The 27,997-nt window shown below is 35.4% G+C and overlaps 2 protein-coding genes across 2 annotated transcripts; both read right to left on the bottom strand.

Moving 5' to 3' along the window:
• Positions 1–2: 2 nt before the first annotated feature.
• LOC138320564 (nose resistant to fluoxetine protein 6-like) lies at positions 3–13,832 on the bottom strand. The gene is made up of 15 exons (XM_069263622.1): positions 13,352–13,832; positions 12,819–12,991; positions 10,825–10,903; positions 9,782–9,872; positions 8,811–9,013; positions 8,233–8,403; positions 7,477–7,573; positions 6,935–7,024; positions 6,161–6,329; positions 5,538–5,617; positions 4,581–4,703; positions 4,143–4,266; positions 2,686–2,872; positions 1,486–1,628; positions 3–491 (listed from the first exon to the last, which is right to left on the bottom strand). The coding sequence occupies exons 1-15, from the start codon at positions 13,695–13,697 to the stop codon at positions 375–377; spliced, it is 2,193 nt and encodes a 730-aa protein (XP_069119723.1). The 5' UTR covers positions 13,698–13,832; the 3' UTR covers positions 3–374.
• A 2,098-nt stretch (positions 13,833–15,930) lies between these two features.
• Positions 15,931–19,710, bottom strand: LOC138317512 (DNA ligase 1-like). Its single transcript, XM_069259279.1, has 5 exons — positions 19,311–19,710; positions 17,704–18,183; positions 16,864–17,174; positions 16,287–16,574; positions 15,931–16,062 (listed from the first exon to the last, which is right to left on the bottom strand). The coding sequence occupies exons 1-5, from the start codon at positions 19,708–19,710 to the stop codon at positions 15,931–15,933; spliced, it is 1,611 nt and encodes a 536-aa protein (XP_069115380.1).
• Positions 19,711–27,997: the final 8,287 nt, after the last annotated feature.

The following is a 27,997-nucleotide window of genomic DNA, read 5'->3' as shown; positions in this document are numbered from 1 at the left end:
AATGATGTGCAAATTAATTTAATGACACAAACAATATATTTATGACTGAGACAGAGAGAAACTGAAATACATAGGACTCGGTAACTTCAGTAATAACAACACAAGCCAACTGCTCTTAAAACTTCATAAGCGTAACGTACTGTTAGTGCTACTGTTGTTTTTATATTTTATTTAGTTTCCCGTAGGTGAAACCACGATTCACTCATACGATCCATTGAAACGATTGTAAAAAATAATACTGCATTTCTAAACAATGTCTTGTGCAATCTATCATTGCCATGAAAAGACAATCCGGTTAAAGCCACATCAATTCACGGTAGATGACCAAGTCACCCCATATTTAGAACCTATTAGGGCGTCAAGAGATTAGTTTATCACCGTTTCCTTCGGAACACAACTTTTTCCAGTCCCATCATAGGGGACTCAAACGCTAGTGAAACCACGAAGGATGCAAGGAATGTTAACACCAGTATACCCAGGAAGAATACAACCTGAAATCATGAAATTAACAAATATATAAACATTTACAAATATTTCCTTCATAGTTACATCACTGTTAAAGTTATATGTGCCGTAAATGGCCGAAAATTTGGACATGTTATTTTTTCTTCAATTATCTATTTAAAACCATAAGTTTTAATGAATAAAGCTGTGAAAATCATTCAAATGGACAGACAAACATATACAATGCCTTATAAACCTTAGTTAGAACACATTGGTTATGTACTGTAAAATTCTTGTTTTTTATGCCTTATACATGTTTAGATGGAAACATACCTTCGGAAATCACTTTACAATTACTAATAATACTGTAAAAATGTGCAATGAAATCGGGGACAAGAATATGGCTTCATGGTCTGACCGTATGTACTCATTTCATTACACTGAAGATGTTAATATAATGATTTTTGACAGTACTGCCAAAAATCATTTTGAGCTCTTTTTTGTAGTTGTATAATTAAAACCTATACATTGAAAGTATTGTAATTCTCAAAATGTTGGTAACTGTTGGTGCTGAATAACATATTAAAAGCTCTTCTTGATTCGTGAGTATGAAAACTACGGCACATATAGCTTTAACACTTTAACGGCTAACTGATTTGATGATTTCATTTCCGTATTTCAGCTTTCAGATAATTCCTCCATGGCAGCAATAAATAACAAATCTTTATACTGCGTGCTAGGAAATGGTCTCACTACGTCACTTAATATAACCTGTAATAATGGTATGTGCTTTATACAATACACAGCAAATAAACTATGAATTAACAGGTCATGGTTTGGTATCTAGTAACAGGTCATGGTTTGGTATCTAGTAACAGGTCATGGTTAGGTATCTAGTAACAGGTCATGGTTTGGTATCTAGGAATCATCCATTAGTTGGTAGGCTCGATCAAGGACTTTCCGTCCTCAAACGACCCTTGCTACTGAAGAACTTAGATATGAATATATCTTAATTGATCTGAATCCATACATATATCTCACCTGGTTTATAATTGTTGAATAAATTGGGTATTGTGCCGTGCTGTTTATAACACTTATAAACACTAGATGTATGAGATATGCTGCGTACGACAGACGGCTGAGTGGAACAAACGCCTTCCAAGACAACAGAGTATTCACAAAACCTGAAACAAAATTATAAATTATCATTTAACAGAGATATGATCAGTAAAGGAAAGGTTAAGATTTTTTTGTAATAGATTGTAAATTAGTGTAACCAGTATTGCATAGGTATACAAATAAACACAGACAAAAAATTAAAAAAGAAAACTGGGGTGATCAGATGGTGTATAGGTTAACACACTCGTCTTTCACCAAGCTGGCCGGCGACCGAACCCCTGCCGTGAAATGTCCGGGCTACCTGCCCGATCACGTCGGTTTTCTCCAGGCAATGATTTGTATAAGTTGTATAAATTATTTCGCAATCGATATGAAATAAATAAAGTTTATATTTTAATAAAAATGATTTCCCTTAAAAACAATATTTTGACAATTCATAAATTTCATGCAACTTCATTTATGAATCATAGTCGTCAATCAAAATATTTGGATTTCTTTACTAGGAGATTTCTACTTAGTCCGCTAAACCTGGCTATATTATCAGGCTTTTTAAATTTATTTTTTGCCTGATATATAGTCAGCTCGCGGTACCTCTTTAAAATGTAAAATCGTAGGACAAATTTGGCCTACGCTACATCAGCGGCATATTTCTAATATATCGTCCTTGCAATGCCGAGATAACGTACACATACCTATATATTGGGATCTTATGTACTTCACTGCCCCCATGCTACATCCCATTTATGAAATCAAACAACTCTATACAATGAAATATATTAGGGAAAAAACTAATAATATAAGCAGGTTAAGCGGACTTATTTCTACTTTAAGAAATGATAACAATTAATAATACAGGATATGTCTGTAGGCGAAGTAAGCTTTTGTTTTTCTCATTTAACTTTATTTATCTCCGTTAAAAAATGTCTAAAAATGGACATGTTATATTTTTCGCTATTGATAAATCAATCGAAATAATGCAAAATAATGCAAAAAATGAAATATAAAGTGAAGGAAAATGACTCATACAACGAACGAAATTTGTGATATAGATACCGAATGTACAATGTCAAACACCTAGAAATGTAAAATATGCAATATGAAATCATTGCATAAGAGACTTACCCCCATTTCCGGTCGCGCATGCGAATATGACCCAACATACGCACGCTCCCCAAGCTGCCCTATTAACAGTGTTGTAAAATGAAGCTACCGGTACACTAATAGTAGAACCGGTCATTACTCCGTATAACCCGTAAAGAACTGAACAAGCAACACCAGCGGCGATCAGCCAACACAGCAGGTTCAACCACTATAACGATTAAAAAAATTCCACATATGTTATTAATTAGTGGGAATAAACAATGGGAAAAAATCAGATAACCGAAAAGATATAATTATTCTACTTAGCGTCTTCTGAGCGCAAGGATTTACGCATGTTCCATAGTACATAGATACGATACTAGGAAATATTGATATGAAATGTTTTGATTTCATGAATTGCAACTGCATACTTAAAAAAAATACCACAAAACCAAAAAAAACAACTAAAACTGAAGAAGAAATTACAACAAACTCACATATAAGCGAAAGGTTATATGAACGACTGAAATGAGAGTTTACAAGCGTTTTAGAATAAATGACGTGAATTATAGTAAATTTAGGTACTGAACGACTTAATTAAAGAAATGCGAATGATAAACACTGACAACGAAATGGAAGTAGTAACATCAGCTTTAAGATGAATTATATAAATATTATTTATCTAGATTATGTTTCAGGAACCACATGTTTGATAGCTAACTTACAATTCCTACAAATGTACATGCATTTGCTCATCTCCGACACTCCATTGGTTACTTTTAATGCCTTTATATCCTCCCATGGACTATTTCCTAGTACAACTTAAGGCAGTATGAGAGAAAAATTGACCATTCACATGCACGCAGAAGTTTTATTTGAACATTACAGAGAGAGCGACGCCAAACTAATTTTATTATTCGATATTCATTATTATTATTTTAAAAGAACATAACTACCTAGATTTTTTTCATGTACATTAAAGGACTTCACTCCCTGGTCATTTGTTGTCAAAACACCGAACCGTTTATTTTGCTATGATATAGTCCAATGGTGGATATGACGACATGAATTTCAACCCCTGGAACACCGAGGACGACATTTTTGATAACTTCATACAAAAATAATTAATATTCCTTTGCTTTCATACTAAATCTGGCTTTCTAATTTTCCGTTTTTTTGCGATGACGACATTTGAAAAATTAATTATACAAAAATAATTAATATTCCTTTGCTTTCATACTAAATCTGGCTTTCTAAATCCGAGAATGGCGCGAAAATCTGGCATTATTGTGACGTCACAATAGGGAAATTGACGTCGTATATACATTTGGCAAATCATGTATTGAAAAACCAATAGAATCGTGCATTAAAACGTGTTTTATGTATTACCTACGCGGATTCAAACGGTTTGCAAACAAATTTTTTTTTCATACCCCGATGATATTAAGCATTACTGACATCAATGCTTACTTATTAAGTTGTCTACAATACAACCATACCTTGTTGATTTTGAATTTACATTCACACTCTTGGAGAGCGAATCCAGTCATTATACCGATAATGTATGGACTGATCCTGCACCAGGGTTTGGAGTAATACCCATCTTGATAGGACATAGTCTCGCTACAAAACCAAAAATATGTCAGGTTCTGCCATTGCGGGTCTGTATTGACGAACAGACCAATACAAACTGCCTTATCATAGTAGTATGTCATTCATTTGTAAACATTATGGCGTTGTTTGCAAATCAACTGCTTAATATTGAACAAAATGTTCATTATGGTTAAAGTAAAGAATAATGTGATGAATGTGAGATCATTTTCCACTAATTTATCTTTACTATTTTAGATATGATCTGTATTACTGTTTGACAAATATCCGAATATTTAAGCGTAAAAAGAAGTACATATTTTTGAGTTGCAAAGAATGTAGCTCACTCCATAGAAGTCCCAGGTAAAAAAGTTGTGACAATCCACTTGTTATGGGTGCTGAGAATTCCTGTAGTTAGAAGTGATGCAAATAACGCTACTACACAAACCGCTAAACCAGCGAATTTTTTACTGAAAAAAATAAAACACCAAACATCAAACGCCAGGGAAATTGATTAATTAAAATGACTCACCTATCGGCATTAAGGCAAAATAAAATGGATTTACAATGAAGGAAATATATAAATTAATTAAAGGAAATTTACAACCGGAACAAAATATCAAGTGACTATCGTCTAAGTTGAGGAGGTCAAGAGATATGGTTGCCTGTATAGACCGAAGTCAGGTAAATCAGGTAATTACAGCTTTTCGTGATTTATAATATTACATCGGAAGAAAAAATTATCTCTCTTTCCCGTATTATTTAATTATTTTATACTAAAACATGACAACATTAAGAAACTACTTTACAAGTTAAACCAATGGTAGTAACCTGGCTAATTCTATTGCAAAAAATGTAAGTTGACAATGGTCTATATTGAGACAGATTATATTCCCAACCAGTCTAGGTTAAAAGGATGGTATTGGCGTAAAGTCCTATTACACGTGTATCTCATCATATTTACCTTATGGCCATATGGCATGGATAAACGTGTCAGTTATGTGTATATAAGTATATTTCCAATGAGTTTCATTTCGATACCCCAAAACTGTTTTAAACGAAGAAATAAATCATTAACAAATCTCATAATTAATTGGAAAAATCTGTTAATAATATGTAAGTAGGATGAATATAAGTATTCTTTATTTGCATATTAATTCTTTCCTTGAAGATAGCTACTGATTGTTAGGTCATGCTCAATGAGTGTTAAGTCATATTTTCCAATGATGCACTTTTTGCTCATAACGTAATGACGGCACAATCGATACCTACCCGCAAGGTAGATAACGCAAAGGAATACAAACCGATAGAGAGGTACAAGTAGTAGCGGACTGATGACGAAAAACTGCATATCATTGGACAGGTACCAAGACCAGGCCATACACTGAAACATAATTACATAAAATGTTATTAGAATAAATATCATCTCAGACGCTGACAAGGTCAACTTGGTTGTGACCAATGAGAGGCTTAAGCTATATCGTCAATTGGTAATAGGGAAGTTGTGAACGTTCTCATATATGACCTTGGTATATATAGATTTATTTAAACTAAATCCGAATCTAAAATGGAGCAGAAACCAGATGTTATTATGGTGTCACAATAAAAACATCGACATTGCGTATTGATATGGAAAACACATTCCCTTGCTTGGAAAATCAATGAAATCGTACACATAAACGTTTTCTATTTTATCAGTAGTCTAAAAGTTGTTTCAAGGCATTGATGCCACTTTTTCCTGATTTTGTCGGGCTTTGAAAAACAATATTCTTTCAAGCAATATTTTTCATTGGTGTATGGAAAAAAACGGTCGCAAAAATATTCATCATACCCCGACGAAACTAAAAGATAGTGACATCAATACTTACAATACACATCAATCAAACGATATCAATAAACAAAATAAGATTATGAAACTTTTCTGTACCATTTTTTCCATGGAGAACAGATTGTTTATATATAGGAGGTTCGTCCACCACCGTGTCTCACAGTAACTCTCGATTCCATCTTTAGGCCAGGCTGGTCCACCATCTCCTCCCATGTATTTAGTGAGATTAGCATCTATCATTAGCACCAGCATGTAAATCGGGGTCAACCTGGGTCAAGGAGAAGACAATGTCATACTCAAACTTTACGGTAAAAACTGTCTATAAAGGACACCAAAGAAGAAAAAAATATCCTTAATGTACATATAAAAGTTGTTCGCTTTGTAGAAGTGTTCTTTTTAACAAGTTTGACTCTGGAGATTTGGGTCAACATAAGTCAACAAAGTTTGCCAAGTTGAAAGGTCAACCATACAAATAAGATCCAGGTCAACATAGTTCAAACATCAGTATTTATATCGGAGTCAACTGTAATAGATAGAAGGAAGTGGCTAGAATCCCCTAGAGTTCATTGCTGTTCCCCGATTTCACATCAGTAAACGCATATTTTCATAATATGATTACAGCAATCAATATTAAACCAAACAATATACTTTTCTGTATATGCTAGATCTATTCATAACAAAATTGTCACGATTTTAATACGACGTTGACCATTATTCAAACAAATCACTGTGACGTAATCTACAAATGCTAAACAATCGTCGTGACGCCATATGTTATGAACTGAGATCAACAGACGGTTAGCCCGTAATCTGTTGACAGGAGTTAATGAAAGATGGGTGAGTGTAGATACATGTATCTGATCATGAATTTACCTCCAGAATCTGTGAAAATAAAATAAGGGCCAATTCATTTTCCCGTTTTTCTTTATGTCTTTCATGAATAGGTAGGCTAGCAAAAGACCACTGAAAAAAGGAAAGAAGATTATGTTTGATGAAATATTACCTTATAGTTTTGTAGAGTAATATTGTATGAAGTCAATTTCTAAATTTGTTTGTAACTTATTATTTTGTATTTCTTCTAAGCCTTTTATGGTATTATGTTAAAGAAACCATTTCAGACATATTCTTAAAATTTCACAACCATATTGTTTGTTCACAGAATGTCACTGTAAGACTTAAATAATACACCCACTAATAGGGTTTTCATTCATTGAGATTAAAAATTAATGTTGTCAATTGATATCACAATCGTTTAACAAACAAAAGCAGGCATTACCAAGAGATTAATATTCTGGTTAAGGTAATAGAAAAAACCACAAAAAATAAACTTGCTGATTTCACTGTAGCAGAAGCCATAATAAGCGTAAATATGACAGGATCCCAAATGAGCTGTCAATGTCTTTTAAGATACATACCTCATTGTAAAAAACGTGTCGACGGAAACGAAAGCATTTGCTATAGCTTGAAATGTCCATAAATGATAAACTTTATCTGAGTAGCGAAGTGGATTGACTGTAATCAATTACAGATAGTTGAGGTTAGGGTTAGAAAGTAAGTAGATTACCAAGTAATAAGCATATCAATATTAATATTAATAATAACATTTCATACCTATGGTTTATTTACTTTATAGGCGTATGATGAAACGAAAGAAACCAGTTGACAGTTCATCAAATGACTGTAATGTTTCATCATTATGCGATCTGCAACTTTTGGTGGTGAAGAATGTCATCACGAGGTATAAATAAATGTTTATTTTTACAACGCGGGTCGTTTTATGTTTCCAGTCATCGTCCTAATTACCGCACGAAATATTACACTACCAGATGGCAAAACAGCGAAAAGATCTTGACTGTTAACATAGTTTACGAAGGAAATCTTTTTTGTTTGCTGTTGTAACTTCCTCTTAGGCCATTGATATATATTTCCGTATGTTATTATTGTTTGTAAGGAAAAACAATTTCGGAAAGGTAGTGGGTCTTTAACTATATTTCCTTAAACGTAAGAAGATCCTGCTAATAGCAGAAATTGTATATTATATATAGTAATCATACATTTAAGATTCAAATCATCATCACAAAATATGAACACTGGAGTTTAAAGAACCCTGTAGGCAATGCGAGTGTGAATATAACGCTATAATCTATGACTACGAGTAAAACAGCTCTTACTTGTAGGCGAAATGAGACCGAACAGGAAACAATGTCCGATTATGACCCAGGAGATACTGAGGAACCTCATGCCATTTAGAGCGGTCAGACTGCCCTGGGCCTGGGCTGTACTCAGGATCCTTTCACCGTTACTCATCACAGAGAAGGACATCAGCACTTTGACAAGAGTTCCTGGAAAACATGATAATTGTAATTACAGGAGTACTTGAGGGCCCGTTTGAATGAGCGGCATAAGTCAGGGAGTAAGCTAACTTTGGCCAAGTTAATCCGGAAGTTAGCCCGTTTAGTGAAACGCCGAGTTAGACCCACATTTAACAATTGTCATTTTCTATAAGCATCAGTTATATAATTGTCTCCGTCATTTATACTAAATGAATTATGTTCATCTTTCTAAATTTGGAATTGATGTTGCAAAATTGTACCAAATGTATATGCAATATAATGATGACCAATATAATAGATAGACAATAATAGCAATACTATCAGTTTAAGATATTATATCAATTGATTGTGTTATTATTACAGGAAAATATGCCTTTAACCGCAAACTTCCAATTATATTTATAACTTTTACCTACCCTGATCTTTCTCCTTAACTTTAATAGTTTTCGCCTTGTTTAGTAGACTGGTACTTTCGTTGAGGGAATCCCCTGTGTTATCCACTTTCGTAACGACATTAGGACTGACTTTATTTTCCCCTTTAAATTGTCGCCCTCTTAAGACGATGACGTCATATCCGGTTCCAATTACCATCATGAGGCCAATAATACTGCAGATCAATCTGGTGACAAAGAGAGAATATTTTTTTTCAATATACTGCTTTAACAGTTTTCGATCACAAATATATTCGTTTTGGTCTTGACAAGGAAACTTTATGAAGTATTCATGTAGATGTGAAAAGCCAAAGTACACGACAAAATAACATCGACACAAAGTCAGTAAGGGCCAAGTGTCTTACTCAATTATCAAACTCTCGGAACAGAGGAAAGAACTAGTTTAAGATTGTCGGGCACATTTACATTTGGATACCGCGAGCCCTTAAAATGGAATTAAATTTCTGGATAATATGGTTTTTCTCCACGACGCACTCTAAGATTTTATCCCGTTTCCTCTGAATTAATGATATTTCTAACATTGTGTATGGTTTTCCATAGACTCTGGACGTTGTGGTAAAATTCATTGTGCAATCTAAAGTTGCTCGGGTTTCCAGTATTGTGTTTGGTATGATTTTATTGGACAAGAGTCATGTTTGGTAATGTGATTAATTCACGTACTGCCACGTGAAACCTGATCATGTTTATAAGGGGCTATTGTTTCTTTTAGGTGATGGAATGTCACTAAGACATGATATCCCGCACTAACGTCATTTCAGCGGTAACGTTTCATCACCAACGGATATACAAGTCTTGCAAAACCGTTATCAGGTATCACGTGGTACATAGCTTTGTCCCTTAATTGTTAAAGAAAAATATGTTTCACTCCCGTGAAGACAAAATAAGGACCTCCAATATGTAAATAACAGGCTAATAAAATATTTTGTTTTGCTTACAAGCTGACGATGGCCTTCGTGTCGTATTCCGTTTCCACTTCAGGACAAACCATGCCATTGATCCGTAATGTATTGGAGAACACAGAAAAAGCTGGAAGAGAAACCGGTGATTATCTTCTGTACATTATTTGTCAATTGTGTATGTATTTATCTTGTGTATTCAGGTAAAAAAGATATAGCTTTTGTAAAACGTCATTGAAATAAGAGTTATAATGGTTGTCATGACTTGTAAATAAGAGTTCTGTTGGTTTTTATGACTTGTAAGTAAGAGTTCTATTGGTTTTTATGACTTGTAAATAAGAGTTCTATTGGTTGTTATGACTTGTAAGTAAGAGTTCTATTGGTTTTTATGACTTGTAAGTAAGAGTTCTATTGGTTTTTATGACTTGTAAGTAGGAGTTCTATTGGTTTTTATGACTTGTAAGTAGGAGTTCTATTGGTTTTTATGACTTGTAAATAAGAGTTCTATTGGTTGTTATGACTTGTAAGTAAGAGTTCTATTGGTTTTTATGACTTGTAAGTAAGAGTTCTATTAGTTTTTATGACTTGTAAATAAGAGTTCTATTAGTTTTTATGACTTGTGTAAATGATATTGAAGTAAGAGTTCTTTTGGTTGTTATGACTTGTGTAAATGATATTGAAGTAAGAGTTCTATTGGTTGTTATGACTTGTGGTAATGATATTGAAGTAAGAGTTCTATTGGTTGTTATGACTTGTGCAAAACGACATCGGGATGATAATATTTGACTTGCATGTCATGACTTGCATTTAAAGCCATTCAAGTAATAGTTCTATTGGCTGATATGACTTATGTTAAACGACATTGTTGTTGTAAAGTTTGACTTATTCAGTGTATGATAATATATCTTATGCGAATTATTCCAATTTATTGTTAGACTTAGAATTGGATTACGTTTGATAAGTCGAACTTTCCCAATTGTAACCGTTCCTATTCAGTTTGATAAAGATACTTTGGTTTCGGGTTATATTATCAAGACATTTCAATTTCTTAAATCAGTCCTTGGGTATCTACCATACCTTACCTGTGTTAACAAGTCTATCCGCATCCTCCACACTACATCGTTTTGGTATACAGAATCCCAGTTGTAGTCCTAGTTTTCCCTTTCAAATTAAAACATTCGTGAAAACGTATTTACTTGAAACGTAATAAGTTGATTATTTAGTAATAAATCGCTGTCATAAAAAAGAATCTTACGTGAAGATCTTGAATATTAATTAAGCTATTTAGCGAAAAGGAAAAAAAACCTTAAATACATTATTTTTATTATCTGTCACTACAACCGTTTTTAAAGATGCTCCACCGCCGTCAGACCCTAAATGATACTCATCATTTGAACAACAATTGGTGTTTAATCGTGTATACATATGTCTAATAAACACAAAAAAAAATAAAAAAAATATTTTGCTTTTGGTGCATGCGCAGTCAGAACTTCATTCTATATAGAACATAGTGCCACGGATTTTTTTCGGGATGCAATTAATTATTTCTAATATTTTTATCTTGTAGTAAAATTAGAAGCTCAAACTTTTCAATGGTGGTAATGGTGTAAAGTAAGTAACTTTTCTAACTGAGAAAAATACCAAATCGTCTGATCCTGTTTTTGATAGTGAAAAAATACCATTCGTCAGCGGTGGAGCATCTTTAAGCATTAACGAATTATAAAAAGTTAAAAAGCTTGAATTTAATGCATATTCATTAGATATTTCATTTATTTGCTTGCTGTTTTATTGTTGTTATCCTGCCGTTATTTATTCAGATTCCGAGATATTTTATAGATTCTGAGATATTTTATAGATTCCGAGATATTTCACAGATTCCGAGATATTTTAAAGATTTTCAGAGATAGGATATAAACCTATATCCTAATAAACTAGGGGATCTTCAATTTAGCTAGCAGCTCAGAAATGGATATTAACTGACTAGTGTGAGAACACAGTGCTTGAAACAGATATGATATTAGGGGTGCTGCTTTTAACACATGGTTGGTAGAGATGTATTTAAACCTTTCCCCCTGTTTTATCACTTTTTGATCAGCTTTGTCATATTTGATATAATTCTTAATTATTAACCCTTGGCTATAAGCTTGTTTCTGAAAGATAAATTTATATTAATTTGATAATAATGTTTATTCAAACCATATATTTATGGATCTGGAGTGTGTAACTGATTAATCTGAACTTAGTATAATGTGACTAGGTGTGGTGTGCTGCTCGTTATCTTCTGTAGGATGGTTGATGAGTCAGCACTATCTGATAAACAATTATTTTATACTATGAAAAGGAGGCACGAACGGACGCAAAGACACAGCTTACAAAACGTGTGTCTCTCATCTCGTATAGTAAAGACCCGGCTAACAAAACGTATGTCTCTCATCTCACATTGTGAAGACGCAGCTAACAAAACGTATGTCTCTCATCTCACATAGTAAAGATACAGTTAACAAAACGTGTCTCTCTCATCTCACATAGTTAAGACTCAGCAAACAAATCGTATGTCTCTCATCTCACATTGTGAAGACACAGCTAACAAAACGTATGTCTCTCATCTCACATAGTAAAGATACAGTTAACAAAACGTGTCTCTCTTATCTCACATAGTAAAGATACAGTTAACAAAACGTGTCTCTCATCTCACATAGTTAAGACTCAGCAAACAAATCGTATGTCTCTCATCTCACATTGTGAAGACACAGCTAACAAAACGTATGTCTCTTATCTCACATAGTAAAGATACAGTTAACAAAACGTGTCTTTTATCTCACATAGTAAAGATACAGTTAACAAAACGTGTCTCTTATCTCACACAGTAAAGATACAGTTAACAAAACGTGTCTCTCATCTCACATAGTTAAGACTCAGCAAACAAATCGTATGTCTCTCATCTCACATTGTGAAGACACAGCTAACAAAACGTATGTCTCTCATCTCACATAGTAAAGACGTCCTAAAAGCACTTGACATTACTTTTTTCAAATACTTAAAATCAAAAGATAAATAAACAGAATAAAGGCCTTACCAGCTGTAGTGAACCTAGACATTGTCTGGCGTGTATCTGGTACTGCGGTCCAGTATCACTGGTAATATTTACATACACCGTCCCCTCCACCGCTAAACACTCCTCGTAACCTCCGGTCCAGTATATGTTACCGCTCAGGATGTCACTAGGAGGCTTGGCCATGGCGTCAAGCACTGGATAAAAATACAAGTTTGTGAAAAGTAACTTCAAACTCTTTTCAAATGTTTAAAAAGATCGATCGCTTTTGTTCGTTTAAATTATGCAAATTATGTTTCCGAGACTACTTAGCATTTTCATCACGAGACTATTAGGCGTATTTCGATAACTAACTTTGTTGCAGATTCTAATTACAAAGATGTTGAGCATATCTTAAAAATCATGACATTTTCGATTCAATCAAAGCAACGTATACGATGACACTATTAATCTAAAATATTTTCATTCTTTCTTTTACAAAGCTAGAATCTATTTGCGAATCATTATTGTTTTTTAGAATAAAACCTTTTTTTAAACAAATACCATGTCATACTTACTTTGCATGGCCCAGTACTCTCTCCTCTCTAATCCAATTATTACTTGTTTAGCATCATCCAAACACTCCTGAGAAACGTTGAAATTCTCTCTCGCCACTTCATCCCTCTCCACGAAAAGAACTTCTTTGAATCTGTCGATGTAAGGTTGTGATCTCCCAACAATACCTTCAAATAATTCAGTGATTAAAGTTGTTCTTGTCATTCTGATATGCTCTCGGTCAGTCAATGTTTTTAGAGTCTTCATGGCCTTGCTGTAGTCTAGAGTTCCACCTGCGTCGGCACTGAATGATTGTGTCAATATACCTATAAACATTAGGTATAGTATATTCCACGTACGCGCATTCATTTTACTTTTGAAAACGGTCTCTTGCAGTATTAGAATATGACCCTACACTGTTTATTTTTCTATAGTATCAGTACCATTCAGCGCTTTTCGTTACTAATTTTCATTCCAGCACTCATGACAGTATCGAACACGTGTAAAGGATGTTGCACAATCCACGTTAGCCTTAAATAGGACGGCGATACATATCAATGATCTTCATTTGTTATCAAGTAAATAAACAGAATATGTCATATCTATATTTGGAGTCATAGGCACGTGGTACGAGAATCCAACCTTTGCTGTTTAATTATATATGATTAATGTTTATGCTTTAAACATTGTCTTTTTTCTATCGGTTTTGGTAATGTATGGAATCTTCACTATCTGTATAACCATAAACATATATTATGTTTGATAAAGCAACGACTTTTTGACCAAAGTCAGCAACATTTGAGAGGCTTATTGGATTCCTCATCAAAATGTATATTATATAAGCATATTGTGAATCATTTTACTATACAATACTATTTGACCAAATATATACCTCCTAATTACCGAATTGTTTTATCTAAATTTCGTCTATCTGCTCATAATTTGGCCATTGAAACAGGCAGATATACCGATACTGCTAGAGAACAAAGATTGTGCCCTGGTTGCAATTTAGATGTGGAAGACGAATATTATTTTATTTAAATATGTATTAATTATCATGATTTAAGAAAGAAATATGTAAAACCTTTTTATTGGCGTAAACCATCTATGTACAAGTTGATACAATTATTATGTTGCGAAAATATAAGTGATCTACGTAAATTAGCAAAATTTATATTTGAGGCCATGAAAATACGATCCCGCCTCCAATAATTTCAGTATAGTTATTTTAGTGTTGTATACTTAACCTGTAAGTTATGTGGCCTTTATATAATACACATTTTGATTTCAATGTATAGTACATTTGTAACTTGTCTATGATATTGTACACGGTACCCATATAATACTTGGACGGAGAGTGTTCTCTTGTTTGTATTCAATTTTCCGTACATGACCCAACATGCACCATTTACTAGTCCATCTTGAATGTTTAGATTAGCCGTAATTTCATATGGCATTCCAACAGCTATGTGGTACAACATTCATAAGTCCAGCAGTATTGGTTGTACTGACATTTTGGAGTGCTTGTATTAGCCGGTCTTTTTGACATTTGCCCGGTATATCACCGACGACACTATCAAGAGATGGTACAGTCACTTTTTGTAGTTTGAGGCAAGGTCAAATACATCTTTGTTGAAATTATCAACTTGTTTTGTTTGTTGTGAATAGATGTGGTGCATCTCTTGGATAATGTGCATCACTAGAATTAATAATTCTTGTTTTCAGAGTTGTGAGATCTTCATTTGAAATGTGTGCTATTTTCCAGCGAACGCAATCCTATTAAGGAGTTCAGCAAATATCTTTGTCATCTTTCTGACGCATGTATCTCACTTAATTCATGCATTGTAAACAAAGATGTCCAAAGGTTGGTTGCAAGAGGACCCATGTGCTCTTCTAAGTCTGCAAAAAATCCATTTGTATTCCATAACAGGTTTCAATTGATATAAATCACCTATCAGCACTACACTGACCTCCGCCAAATAACTGACTCTGATTTCCTTTGATTTTTGAAGACAGACACTCATTTATAAGTGACAGCATCTTATTTCCCACCATAGACACTTCATCAATAATAACAACAGACAGATCTCTGTATTTGACTCTGAGGGTATTTAGTGTGTCAGAATCTACATGTAGTTTTGGTAACCACGATTCGGTAGGATTTTGAAGGGCCGCATGTATGGTAGTGCCATTGATATTATGAGCAGCTTTTCCTGTAGGAGCACATAGAAGAACTTTTACAGTTGTCAGGGTTTTCACCTTCTACTGAACAAAGACACCGACCTTTTTAATGCCTGATATAATGCCTGATAACAACAGATTTTCCTACTCCAGACACCACCTGTTAGGAAAGCATATAAAGGATCATCTCTTGTTTTAAAAAAACCCAGTGTAGAACATGTAAGAAAAATTCTTTTTGCTTCAAGTTAAGCTGTCTCACAAGTTGAAGATATTCCTCATTTGGTAAGAGAGTTGGTGAATGTTCTACATGTGCAGCTGTTTGTGATATACCCAGGTCAACACCCTATATCATATTCTTGATGAGCAGCAGTTTCTGGGCCTATAGTATATAAATTGTTTACTTCCATGCGAACCTTCCTGTTCATCTTGCTGCTCGGTATGCTGAGTTAATGGCGCTTATCTGGTCAAATTCATCATTGAGATCATCATGTGCTCTTTGTAAGGCACTATCAATTTCATCAGTATGATGTTCATATTCAGCACACTTGTTTATCTACAACATGTTTTACATACAGATAATGATCCTCATATGTTTGAAATTGCCCCTAACAAATCGGTTGTTTCATTTCGCCATGGAAAGAATAACAAGAGTTTCTCTCTGTAATGATTTTCACTATCAGTTTTTACACTGTACCTAACATAGCGAATAACTTTACGATGCTTTCTTCGGCGGATACTGGTACCGTTTGGTAACGTTATTTCAGTCCAGTTATCTACATTGTCTGCATCATCTTCATCTTCAGAATCAGATTTACTTAGATCATCATCATTGACTTCTTCAGGTGATGACATTTTCTTTGGATAACTTATATCAAGTTCAGCAACATAATCAGCAAGACACATTTTTCGTAATTGCTTTGGACGCTTTGCATATCTTTTCACAATGTTATCACTTTCTATGTCAGTAGAATCTTGAGGAAGTTTTTCCAGCACATCTTTTTGCTTAAGAAGAAACGTTCGGTTGTGAGGCTCGGATGTGTTGATAAACACTACATCTCTTGATGACTTTGTCAGAAGGAAGTTGCAAAGTTAGGTAGGCTGCTTCTTGTGCACTGACTTCTACACTGTTAAGGAATTTGTTTCCAATATGACGTACTTGTCTCTTTATATCCATATTGCCACTTCGTGCCTCTTTACATGCTTCATCAAGAAGTAAGCTCATTCCCCTTTGAGATTTACTAATGTAAGCTACGATATATACCGCGCATGCATATGGGTTCCAAGAACAAATTGAAGATCATGATTTGCATTCCATGCCTCTAACAAAAGAAGTCATGTAAGGATTAATTCGTACTTCACAGGGTTGTCTTTTCAAAAACACTTTTGGAGATTTAAGGGACGCCCTTATGCACAAAATGTATTCTTCCTCTGTTATACCAGCTACATCAGTAAGGAAAATCTTCAATGTTAAATTTTCTGTTTCAGCTAATTTTGTGATTTTCTCTTGAATTTCAGAATATTTCTTTTTCAACATTTCATTGTCTTCATCTAAAGGTTCTAAAATCATTGTCCTTAAGACATTGGGGGGATAGTGGAAACCCAAATCTGCAAACAGCTTTTCCCCCTTTTTTCTACAAGTTTTTGAGTGTTTATGGGTCTGTATGTCTACAAGTGATTTCAAGTTATCATGAACATTTGACTGACATGATGTATAATGTTCAACATATTCAGCTATCTCGTCATTTGAATCTTCCTTGTATTTTGGAGCATCCTTTATCCACATAAGCATACGTATATGAGGTGAACCTCTATGTTGAAATTCAACACGAATAAAAGTAGTCAGTCAATGTTCCAAGAGGAGCATGGTCTGATTTCAAAACTGTATTGATAAATTGTTGAACACGGTGGTCAAAATACCTAGTGCAGGTAATTGGATCTTTTTGTACCAGAAGTAGTTTTGTTGATCCACGTCATATTGTTTATCTGCTGGTTTGTATATGATATGTTATCATTTAACTCCCCCTAGAATTCTCAAGAGGTCATGCCATCTTGTATCACCTGCAGACAGTGATCCAAACCATGTTGGTAGTCCAAGTTGCCGAATCATTGCAAAAACATCTTTCTTTCTCTTTTCTAAGTAGGGCGGGGAGTTTCTAAGAGTTCTGAATATGTAGAAACCTTCATCAAGGTTTACCCAACTTGTCCATGCGTGTCTGATTAAGGGCTTCAGCAGCAGTGACATTTTTGTCTTTACTTTTGCATCTTCTGAGTGCCAAATAAACTTTGTCTGATATCTGCTTCATCTGTATCTTTTTCATTTTGAAGAAGAGATTTGGTACAGAATTAGCTGCTCGTCTATCAATATTTCGGAGTTCCCATTTTACAACATCACTGTAATTAACCTTTATTTCTCTTTGGGTATTCGGTATGCGACGTTTGCCACAAAATATGGAAGGAAATGATAACTCTTCCGCATCTTTGTCAGAGTATAAACTCAAAGGACGCTGTCCTTCGCCAGGAGCAAATGTGTATATCGAGTCATTCTGTGGACATACAGGATCTATCAATGTATCAGCGTTACCTATCACCCTGTCTTCATCTGCTATTTCACTGAATGTGTCAGAGTCCTGACCTTCATCATCAGACTGCTCTTCATTTTGGTTTGAGGAAGATGCTATGAATGTGTTAAAAGATTTCTTTGGCACTTTGATCCACCTTTGAAAACCACTCTTCATCTATTTCAAACACCAGATTCTTTATAAAGTTCACCATTGTTAAAAAGCCAATGTAAAGCAGCCAAAACATGCATTGGTCGAACGTTTTCAGTAAACTCACACTTTTTTATAAGACAGTTTTCTTTTAATTCTCACCGGAATGGTAGTTTGTTCGAACTGTCTTGGCAACGCTTTAATGGTTGGTTGTATATCAACTGGAACATTTACAACATTTCCATGAATACTTAATTGACCACCTCGGGGAAGTTCACGCATTTGCATAAAAGGTATTCTCAATGCAACTAACCTTTCTTCAAGCTGATGCAAATTCAGTTCTGCTGGTTTATCAGGAAATTGACATTTGATTTGCAAGTGATAATGTTGGCATTTTCCCACTTTTCAATGATGAAGAACAAGTTCTACAAATCCATTCCTTATCATTCTTTGATATGTAATTAGTAGTACATCTAGTAAAAAGAGAACTATGGTCAACGTTTCTATTTACTTCTGTTACAGAGTGTTTAAACCATGTTTTGGTGACAACTTGTACAGACATACACTGGACCTTCTGCTATTGTTTTGTGAAATTTTTGAGACAACATCATTCAAATACATTCCTCGTTTACAGTGCAACTCTTTCAGTTTGAATATAGGGTCATTTCTCTGCAACCTTTTTGTTCTTTTGGCAGCCTTTCTTTCTTTATTGTTTGTTGAATTTTTTCTTGAAATCTGTTTTACAATTCGTTCTTTTTCTTGGTAATATTTAGACAGACGAGCCTTCCTTTTACTAATAAGTTCTCTTACTCTTTCCTGATTACGATAAAATTCATGAGTTCTAACTTTCTGTTTCATTTTTGCTTCGTTATGTTTATAATCTACATTTTCTCTTGCTTTTCGCTTGATTTTCTTTTCTTTTGTTCTTTCAGATGTTCTGTATTCATCATCTGCTCTTGCTCTCTGTTTACTTTTCCTTTCTTTTGTTTCTGTATTCACCATCTGTTCTTGCTCTCCGTTTACTTTCCTTTTCTTTTATTCTTTCAGATGCTCTGTATTCATCATCTAATCTTACTTTCTGTTTAACTCTAACTTCTTTTAATCTTTTCACATGCTCGATAGTCATCATCTGTTCTTGCTCTCTGTTTACTTTTCTTTTCTTTTGTTCTTTCAGATGTTCTGTATTCATCATCTGCTCTTGCTCTCTGTTTACTTTTCCTTTCTTTTGTTCTATATTCACCGTCTGTTCTTGCTCTCCGTTTACTTTCCTTTTCTTTTATTCTTTCAGATGCTCTGTATTCATCATCTAATCTTACTTTCTGTTTAACTCTAACTTCTTTTAATCTTTCACATGCTCGATAGTCATCATCTTGTTCTTGCTCTCTGTTTACTTTTCTTTTCTTTTGTTCTTTCAGATGTTCTGTATTCATCATCTGTTCTTGCTCTCTGGTTACTTTTCTTTTCTTTTGTTCTTTCAGAAGCTCTGTATTCATCATCTGTTCTTGCTTTCTGTTTTCTTTTCTGTTCTTTCATTCTTTCAGATGCTCGATATTTGTCATTTGTTCTTGCTTTCTGCTTGCTTGTGTAGCCTTGCTTTCTTTCTCTATTTCTGTAGTTTTCATTTAATCTTTGGTTTTGCTTGTATTTCTTATAATAGTTTCTTCTATTTATCTTTGTATTTTCTGTTTCCATCTTTTTCTGGACAGTGCTCTTATCTGTATTATTGAGATCATTTCCTGTAGTTAAGTCAGAGGTCTCTTTTTTTTGCTTGATTGAAATACTTTTGATCTTCAAAATATTTATTGAGAAGTTCAAACCTGTTAGAATGTTTTCTTTTTTCCACTAACGTGAGTGTGTGGCATTTTGGTTGCGTCACAGCATCAGTATGTATCACCAGAGGCTGTATTTCAAACTGTTCATCTGCAGACAAATTCAAGCTTGCATAATACTTTTTCATATATCCAACAAGGTCAGTGATGTTTGGAAAAGTGCAAAGAATAGCTTTCCCTCCTTGTGCATCTAATAGATCATTACCATGGGGGTGCGAATCAAAAAAAGTGAAAGTATCCATCACGTGTTTTCCAAAATGCTGATGTAATTGACCCTATTGTTATCAATCCCATATTGTCTTGTTCAAACATTGAACATACAGATGAATGCAGGGATAACAAATTGGAATTGTTTATGGTTATTGACAATTCCAACAAACATGTTCCGTTTTTCTATATGGCATTTATAACATGAAGTATGAATGTCGGAGGGGAGTTCCTCAAATTGCAGCAAATAAGACCTAAAGTTTCCACTCGCTCGAAGATCAGATATGACAGTGTGATAGAGCTCGTCTCCTTTGTGTAGGACTTCATCAAGAACATCAGTAGTAAATGACTTGCAGTGTCTGGCATAAAGAAGCATCATTAGCGAATTACAAGTACATTGACGACCTCTTGATATACTTGGAAATGTACTATCTGACTGGGAATAACTTGCAAATATGCAATGCGTTTGGTTGGATAGTTGCGATATTCTCTTCTGTATCTGAATTGACATGTCTTTAGTAATAATGACATCTTCAGAATTTTCATTCTTTTGTTTTTTCACATTCTTATCGTCAATGTTATGTCTGGGACTTTCTTTTGTTTGTGTTTTTTGCTGAAGTGTATTTCTGTGATTTGGTGCAAAAGTACCCACAGATTCACCATTGGCAAGTTCAACAGGGAAAACTTCCTCCTTAGAGTTCATATCATTTTCACCGTTAACATCTTTCCTTGCACCTTTTTTAGTTAATTTTGAATTTCTTTTGAACCTACAGCTTTCTTCATTTCCGGAGTTTTTTCTTGTTTTTTTCTTTTTTGTCAGTCGTTTAAGAGGATCACTTGCACTAGACTTTGCTCTTTCATCAGGTTTTATTTTCATGTTTCTTGTTTTAACCCTTCTTCCATTCGAAGAATGAAAATCACATGAAAACCTTAATTTTGATGTGCGTCTGTATATTTTGTGCTTGTCTGGTTTGGATACAATTTCATTCAGGTGTTTTTGTTTCTTTAATGGCACCACTTTCCTATTCAATTTCGCAGTAGCAATCATGATATTGTAAATCAGGCTTTTTAACACGTTTCCTTACTGGTTTCTTCACTGGAATCTTTTTCCTGTCCAATTTGTCAGTTATCAGCATTATGTTATACAGTGGCTTCTTCTTTTGATGGTCATTGCTGAATTGACTAGTTTTTCTCCCAAGATTCATGAACAACATCTGTAGTGTTATTAGAGGCAGCATTCTTGGAAGTTAATTTAGATTCACAACTATCACTTTGAGACACATTCAAGTTCTTGGCAACTTTGTGGAGGGGCATTTCATTCACACCTCCAATTTCAGCATGTTTTTGTTTACTTTGTTGTATACTCTGCTGCAAGTCATCCTTACCTTTAACCAAAGCTTCATCTGGCATTTTATTTTTCGCAATTCTTTTGGCAATCTCATCATGCAAACTTCATTTGGCAATCTCATCATGCAAACTTCATTTGGCAATTGATTTTGAGTTTGATTGTAAAGTTCATTGGCGCTCTTGCGAGCTTCATTGGCAAGTTCATTGGCAAGTTCATTAGCAAATTCATTGGCAAGTTCATAAGCAAATTCTTTGGCAAGTTCATAAGCGCTCTTACGAGCTTGGTCACTTGGCTGTGTTTTTACCGAGGCCACTTCCTCAGTCACGTCACTCGTCAGGTCAATTGGCTGTGTTTTTAACGAGGCCACTTCCTCAGTCAAGTCTATGTCAATTGGCTGTGTTTTTAATGAGGCCACTTCCTCAGTTGGGTCCGTCAGTCTCTTCTCGAGAGATCTCCACATCATCTCTCTCTCACCAAACACTTCTTCTTTCTTCGAGGCATCTACAAAATACAAGCAAGATTTTAATTGAAACATTATTCCAAATTGTTTTAAGATGCTTTACCGCCGACAAATGGTATTTTTTCACTATTAAAAACAGGAGCAGAATGAAGTACTGATTGTACATGCACCAAAGGCGAAATAAATTATTTTTTATATTGTTTTTTTGTGTTAGACATATATATACACGATTAAAACACCAATTACTGTTCAAATGATGAATATCATTATGGTCCGACGGCATTTGGAGCATCTTCAACGCATTTACTTTCCCTTATATGATAATATAAGATTTTGCGGATGGTAAAAGTTGAAGAAATGGTTTAAGTATGTCTGTAATTCTTGCAATAAGATGAAAATAATTCTTCGCATCGGCATGTTTTATTGAACATAATCTGGAGCTTAATTAGTTATTCCTGCTAAATAAGCAGTAGTTATAAATATGCTTTCATTAAGATTTTCTGTTTACCGTGTATATATAATATATATACTGCATATACCATTATTTGTGATCGCTTGTCAAAGACCAATCACTGTGATGGTAAAAATAATGTTCATCTACTTTTTTATGGCATTATACTACAGGATAGTGAGGATACTAAATTTGACTGGCGGCCATCTTGTTCACCGATTGGTCCAAAAAATGCAATATGCACAACTAGGGCCCTAGGGGAACCTACATATTAAATATGAGAAAGACCCCTTCAGCACTCTTTGAGAAATAGCAATATCAAACCTTAACTATCAAAATCAAAGATGGCTGCCTGGCGGCCATCTTGTTTATCCGATCAGCCTCAAAATCTGTATGGCACAACTAGGGACCAAGGGTAACCTCCATGTGAAGTTTGAACAAAATCCCTTCCGTAGTTCTCAAGAAATATCGATAACACACTTCAAACTGCCAAAATCAAAGATGGCTGCCTGGCGGCCATCTTGTTTTTCCAATAAGCCTCAAAATCTCAAAATCTAAAAAGCACAACTAGGGACCAAGAGTAGGAACAAGATAACCTCCATGTGAAGTTTGAACAAAATCCCTGCAGCAGTTTTTAAGAAATGGCATTGTTTACGGACGGACGACGGACAGCGGACGACGGACCACGGACGCAGGGCGATTTGAATAGCCCACCATCTGATGATGGTGGGCTAAAAATTGACCATTTGACACTAACCGATTTTTTTCCGATCATCAATGTTGAAATCTTAACCGTTTCCCAAATTATTGCTAAATTAATTAGTTTTCAATTATCAGTTATAGCATTAATTTTCAGATGTTGAAAGGGAAACACATGAAAAAACTTATATTGTTAACTAACAAGGACTATTGCGCAATTTGTATACTGACTATCCAGATTACTATTATTTCAATAGTTTGATTTTAGTTTTATTATAAATTAGATTATTCCTAATTTGCCAGAGTTATCTGCACTTAAGGGGTGGTGTTGATTGTGACGTCATGTGTTTGCGAGCCCTTTTCGGAGAAAACCGTGAATTGCGCTCCAAAATAAAGACGTAACCTACCCGCCCCTGTAATATGCAAAAACCCCTATTAACAGCCAGGGTCATTTAAGGATGTGCCAGACTTGTTGGTGGAGGAAAAACCCCCTGCAGGAGAAAAACCACCGACCAGAGGTCAGTATCTGGCAAGGCCCATATGGGATTCTAACTCCCCCCCCCCCCCCCCCCCCCCCCCCCCCCCCCCCCCCAGAGTCAAGAGCTTGTGGTAATGTCTGGACACCATAATTACTTGGCCATCGCAGCCCCAATTCAATAGAAGATATTCCTGGAATTTTTATGTTTATTTTGTTAACATCAGCATTTTAATATACGAGACTCTGGGTGCCACAGCGGCATAAATTCTAAAAGAAGAAATTCCTGTAACTTTTTATGTTTATTTTTGTTTACATCAGCATTATTAGCTGATTCAAGCTAGTGACAGCAACATGTTTACATTAACATTGAATCTTTAATGTGTATATGTTAAACAATGGGATTCATGAGCATGATATGAACATGTCACAGGTGCAATTATCAATTAATTTTTGGTTGTAAATGAATTAATATACATTACATGTACTTGTCAGTGTGGTGTTATAATGTGGAAAGCACCTTGTCTAATTTTAATGACAGGGTGTTATATACATGTAGTCTGTACCGTGCATGTCTTTATTTGGTGTTGTTTACAAGTTATATGTTAAGTGTAAGGTCAGTGTGAAACTGAAAGCAAGCAAAAGGGAGAGCGAGTGTGTAAAACCACAGTAGTATCACGACCACTCCACAGGACGCATTCTCAGGGGTCCGGAATGACAGACAGTAGCTATTTTTACCAGACTTAGTACTAGTCATAATTGGAAGATAAATATTTATTTCTACAGTATGTCTAAGTATGTATAAGGCTTAAAGCTTAAATATAACTAATTATACGGCTTTGACAGTTCTGTTTGGACTATAGATATGCGACAATTACCAAATATTAATTTGTAAGCTACGTATGTATATGTATCAGTTTACTATTGTTTGTTTCATTTATGTCAGAATGTCTCGTGTCAATAAATTTCTCACCAACCAACAGCTGAGTAATATATATATTGCCAAATATTTCGGCAAATGCACTATGCAGTAAATTTAATTTGTATTTAAATATAATATTTCATATGTGTGCTCTCATTATATCTATGTGGTATTAAATACTCAATGTTAACATGGGTTTTAATATCAGGCTGTACCCAGTACTTTTTGCTGGTATTGCCTGATTTGGGCTAAATTACATTAGATAGCATATAGTATAGAAAAGTAGCCCTTGAAATTCCAATCGCCATACCACCTCTCTTGAAAGAGAATCCCCTTTTTTATTCTGATGACATCTAACACTAATGAAATGAAGAGTTGACTATTTACTTCATAGGATTATAAATCCTTTAGGGTATATTTCCTGTGTCAGTCAAATATGTCTTATTTCACTGCTATTTTAAGTTAATATATATAAAAAAACAACAACAACAACAAATTAATTGGTCAATTGATATGACTATCATTTTAGACATTCTTTACAACAGTCATTGCCAAATATTTTCCTTCCATATTGTCTGTACAGTACCGAACACTGCAGGGTCTACTGACTGAACTGTAGCAAGCTACTGCTGTACTGCATTTTACACATCGATAGTAAAATGACTGTGGACTGCAAAATGCTTTATAATCAGATAAACATCAAGCTCATACCCAATTCTATAAAATGTCACATCACTAAACACTTAAAAAGGTTAAGAAGTATCATTTACGATAGATATTTCAACAGAAGACCAAAATGGCGTCCATTTTCCTCACCTTGCAAATGTTGTATAATAGGCACATCTGGGTCACTTAAAAGCTTAACAAAGCACTTCCGTTTCAAACACAGTAGAGACCAAGATGCTAGGTAGCAAATCACAGTGATTAAAGAACACAGTAGATTTGGACAATTTATGAAAGAAAGGCACAATCTAAATATAGCTTAGTCATTAAACTGTACAAACCATATGTACAAAAGTATATTTATAATTCATCCGTACAACTTTAGCAATATTATATTTATATAAAGATTTGTCAAGTGTCTGAGCTTCTTCATGCATGTGAATACCATGGTTATTGAAAAATACAGGAAAATTGTAAAATATCATGATTTTTTGCTCAAAATTGAAGGGGGGGGGGGGGGTTGAGAGCCAAGATTAAGGGGTCAGAGCCAAGATTTATACAAACTCTGTTCCCCTTCCCCCAAGGATGCTTCAGGCCAAATTTAGTTACATTAAATGCAGAACTCAATGACTAGTAGCAATTTATAGGATTTACCTCTATTTACCCTATTGGGCCCCGCCCCTCCTGTCCCAGGTAGGTCAGAGCCAAGATTTATACAAACTCTGTTCCCCTTCCCCCAAGGATGCTTCAGGCCAAATTTGGTTACATTAAATGCAGAACTCTATGACTAGTAGCGATTTATAGGATTTACCTCTATTTACCCTATTGGGCCCCGCCCCTCCTGCCCCAGGTGGGTCAGAGCCAAGATTTATACAAACTCTGTTCCCCTCCCCCCAGGGATGTTTGTGGTTTTATTTGGTTACAATCCATGCAGAACTCTATGACTAGTAGCGATTTAAAGGATTTGCCTCTATTTCCCCTATTGGGCCCCGCCCCTCCTGCCCCAGGGGGGTCAGAGCCAAGATTTATACAAACTCTGTTCCCCTTCCCCCAAGGATGTTTGTGGCCTTATTTGGTTACGATCCATGCAGAACTCTATGACTAGTAGCGATTTAAAGGATTTGCCTCTATTTCCCCTATTGGGCCCCGCCCCTCCTGCCCCAGGAGGGTCAGAGCCAAGATTTATACAAACTCTGTTCCCCTTCCCCAAAGGATGCTTCAGGCCAAATTTGGTTACATTAAATGCAGAACTCTATGACTAGTAGCGATTTATAGGATTTACCTCTATTTACCCTATTGGGCCCCGCCCCTCCTGCCCCAGGTGGGTCAGAGCCAAGATTTATACAAACTCTGTTCCCCTCCCCCCAAGGATGTTTGTGGCCAAATTTGGTTACAATCCATGCAGAACTCTATGACTAGTAGCGATTTAAAGGAAATGTTGACGGACAGACGGACGGACGGACGGACGACGGACGGACGGACGACGGACGACGGACGACGGACGCCGCGCCATGACATAAGCTCACCGGCCCTTCGGGCCAGGTGAGCTAAAAAGTGTATTCCTATGGAAGTGATATGCGAAAATGGCGACGTCAGTTTTAACCGAGAAACAGTACTACACAAATGGGGAAACGAATTCTCCAAGCTACTTAACCCATATGATGATCATCACGTGGAAGTGCATACAACGCAACGTACATCCGACGTACCACGTGAATATTCCGATATTTCTGTGTTTAATAATGAAATCAACAACGATGAGGTGAAGAGGGCTATACGGGCAGCCAAAGTTGGTAAAGCCTGTGGATACGAGGAAATCCCTGTGGAAGTTCTAAAAATTCAACATGTTGTGAAATTTCTATGTGATATGTGTTTCATGTCGGGTTCTATCCTGCAATTTGGGAAATTATGTATCATCACTCCCGTATCTAAGTCATCAACTTCGGACCCCCGGGAGCCTATGGGGTACAGGGGAATTACGCTTGTCTCGTCTACATACAAGCTATAATGTTCTGTTCTAAATAATCGACTGGAGAAGTGGTTTGAGGTAAATGCTCGCTTACATGATGAACAAAACAGGTTTCGGAAGGGGAGGTCAACAGTCGACCAACGAGTGGTTAAGATGTCCCGACATATTACCACAAGCCCTCCACCTCTGGGATGCGGGTTCGAATCCCATGTGGGGCAGTTGCCAGGTACTGACCGCTGGCCGGTGGTTTTTCTCCGGGTACTCCGGCTTTCCTCCACCAACAAACCTGGCACGTCCTTACATGACCCTGGCTGTTAATAGGACGTAAAACTAAACAAACCAAACCAAAATCGTCTTTAACGAGTCTAATTGAAAATAGAAAACTAAAGAAAAAGAGCACCTTCGCCTCGTTTATCGACTTTAGGAAGGCATACGACAGCATTTACAGGCCAAGTCTTTTCAACAAACTAAGCGACATAGGTATTGAAGGGAGGCTACTCGATGCCATTCAATCACTATACAAAAATGTTAAGTGTTGCGTTCGTATCAACGGTCTATGCACTGATTGGTTCAAAGTGTCATGTGGTCTAAAGCCAATCTGATTAAAGGACGAAATAGTTTGAAAAAAATTGTCAGACTTAATTTGGTTTATGTAGTCATCTCGCCCAGAGAGCACAACAAAGCTAATTGTATATGTATACTGGGACGAAAACTCGTTTTCAATTGATGTGACAAGTGTAGAAATATGAACGTGACC

Source organism: Argopecten irradians, chromosome 1 (assembly GCF_041381155.1).
Source record: "Argopecten irradians isolate NY chromosome 1, Ai_NY, whole genome shotgun sequence".
NCBI classification, from domain to species: Eukaryota; Metazoa; Mollusca; class Bivalvia; order Pectinida; family Pectinidae; genus Argopecten; species Argopecten irradians.
The sequence above is the reverse complement of the archived record's forward strand: the minus strand, read 5'-3'. Positions and strand labels throughout refer to the sequence as shown.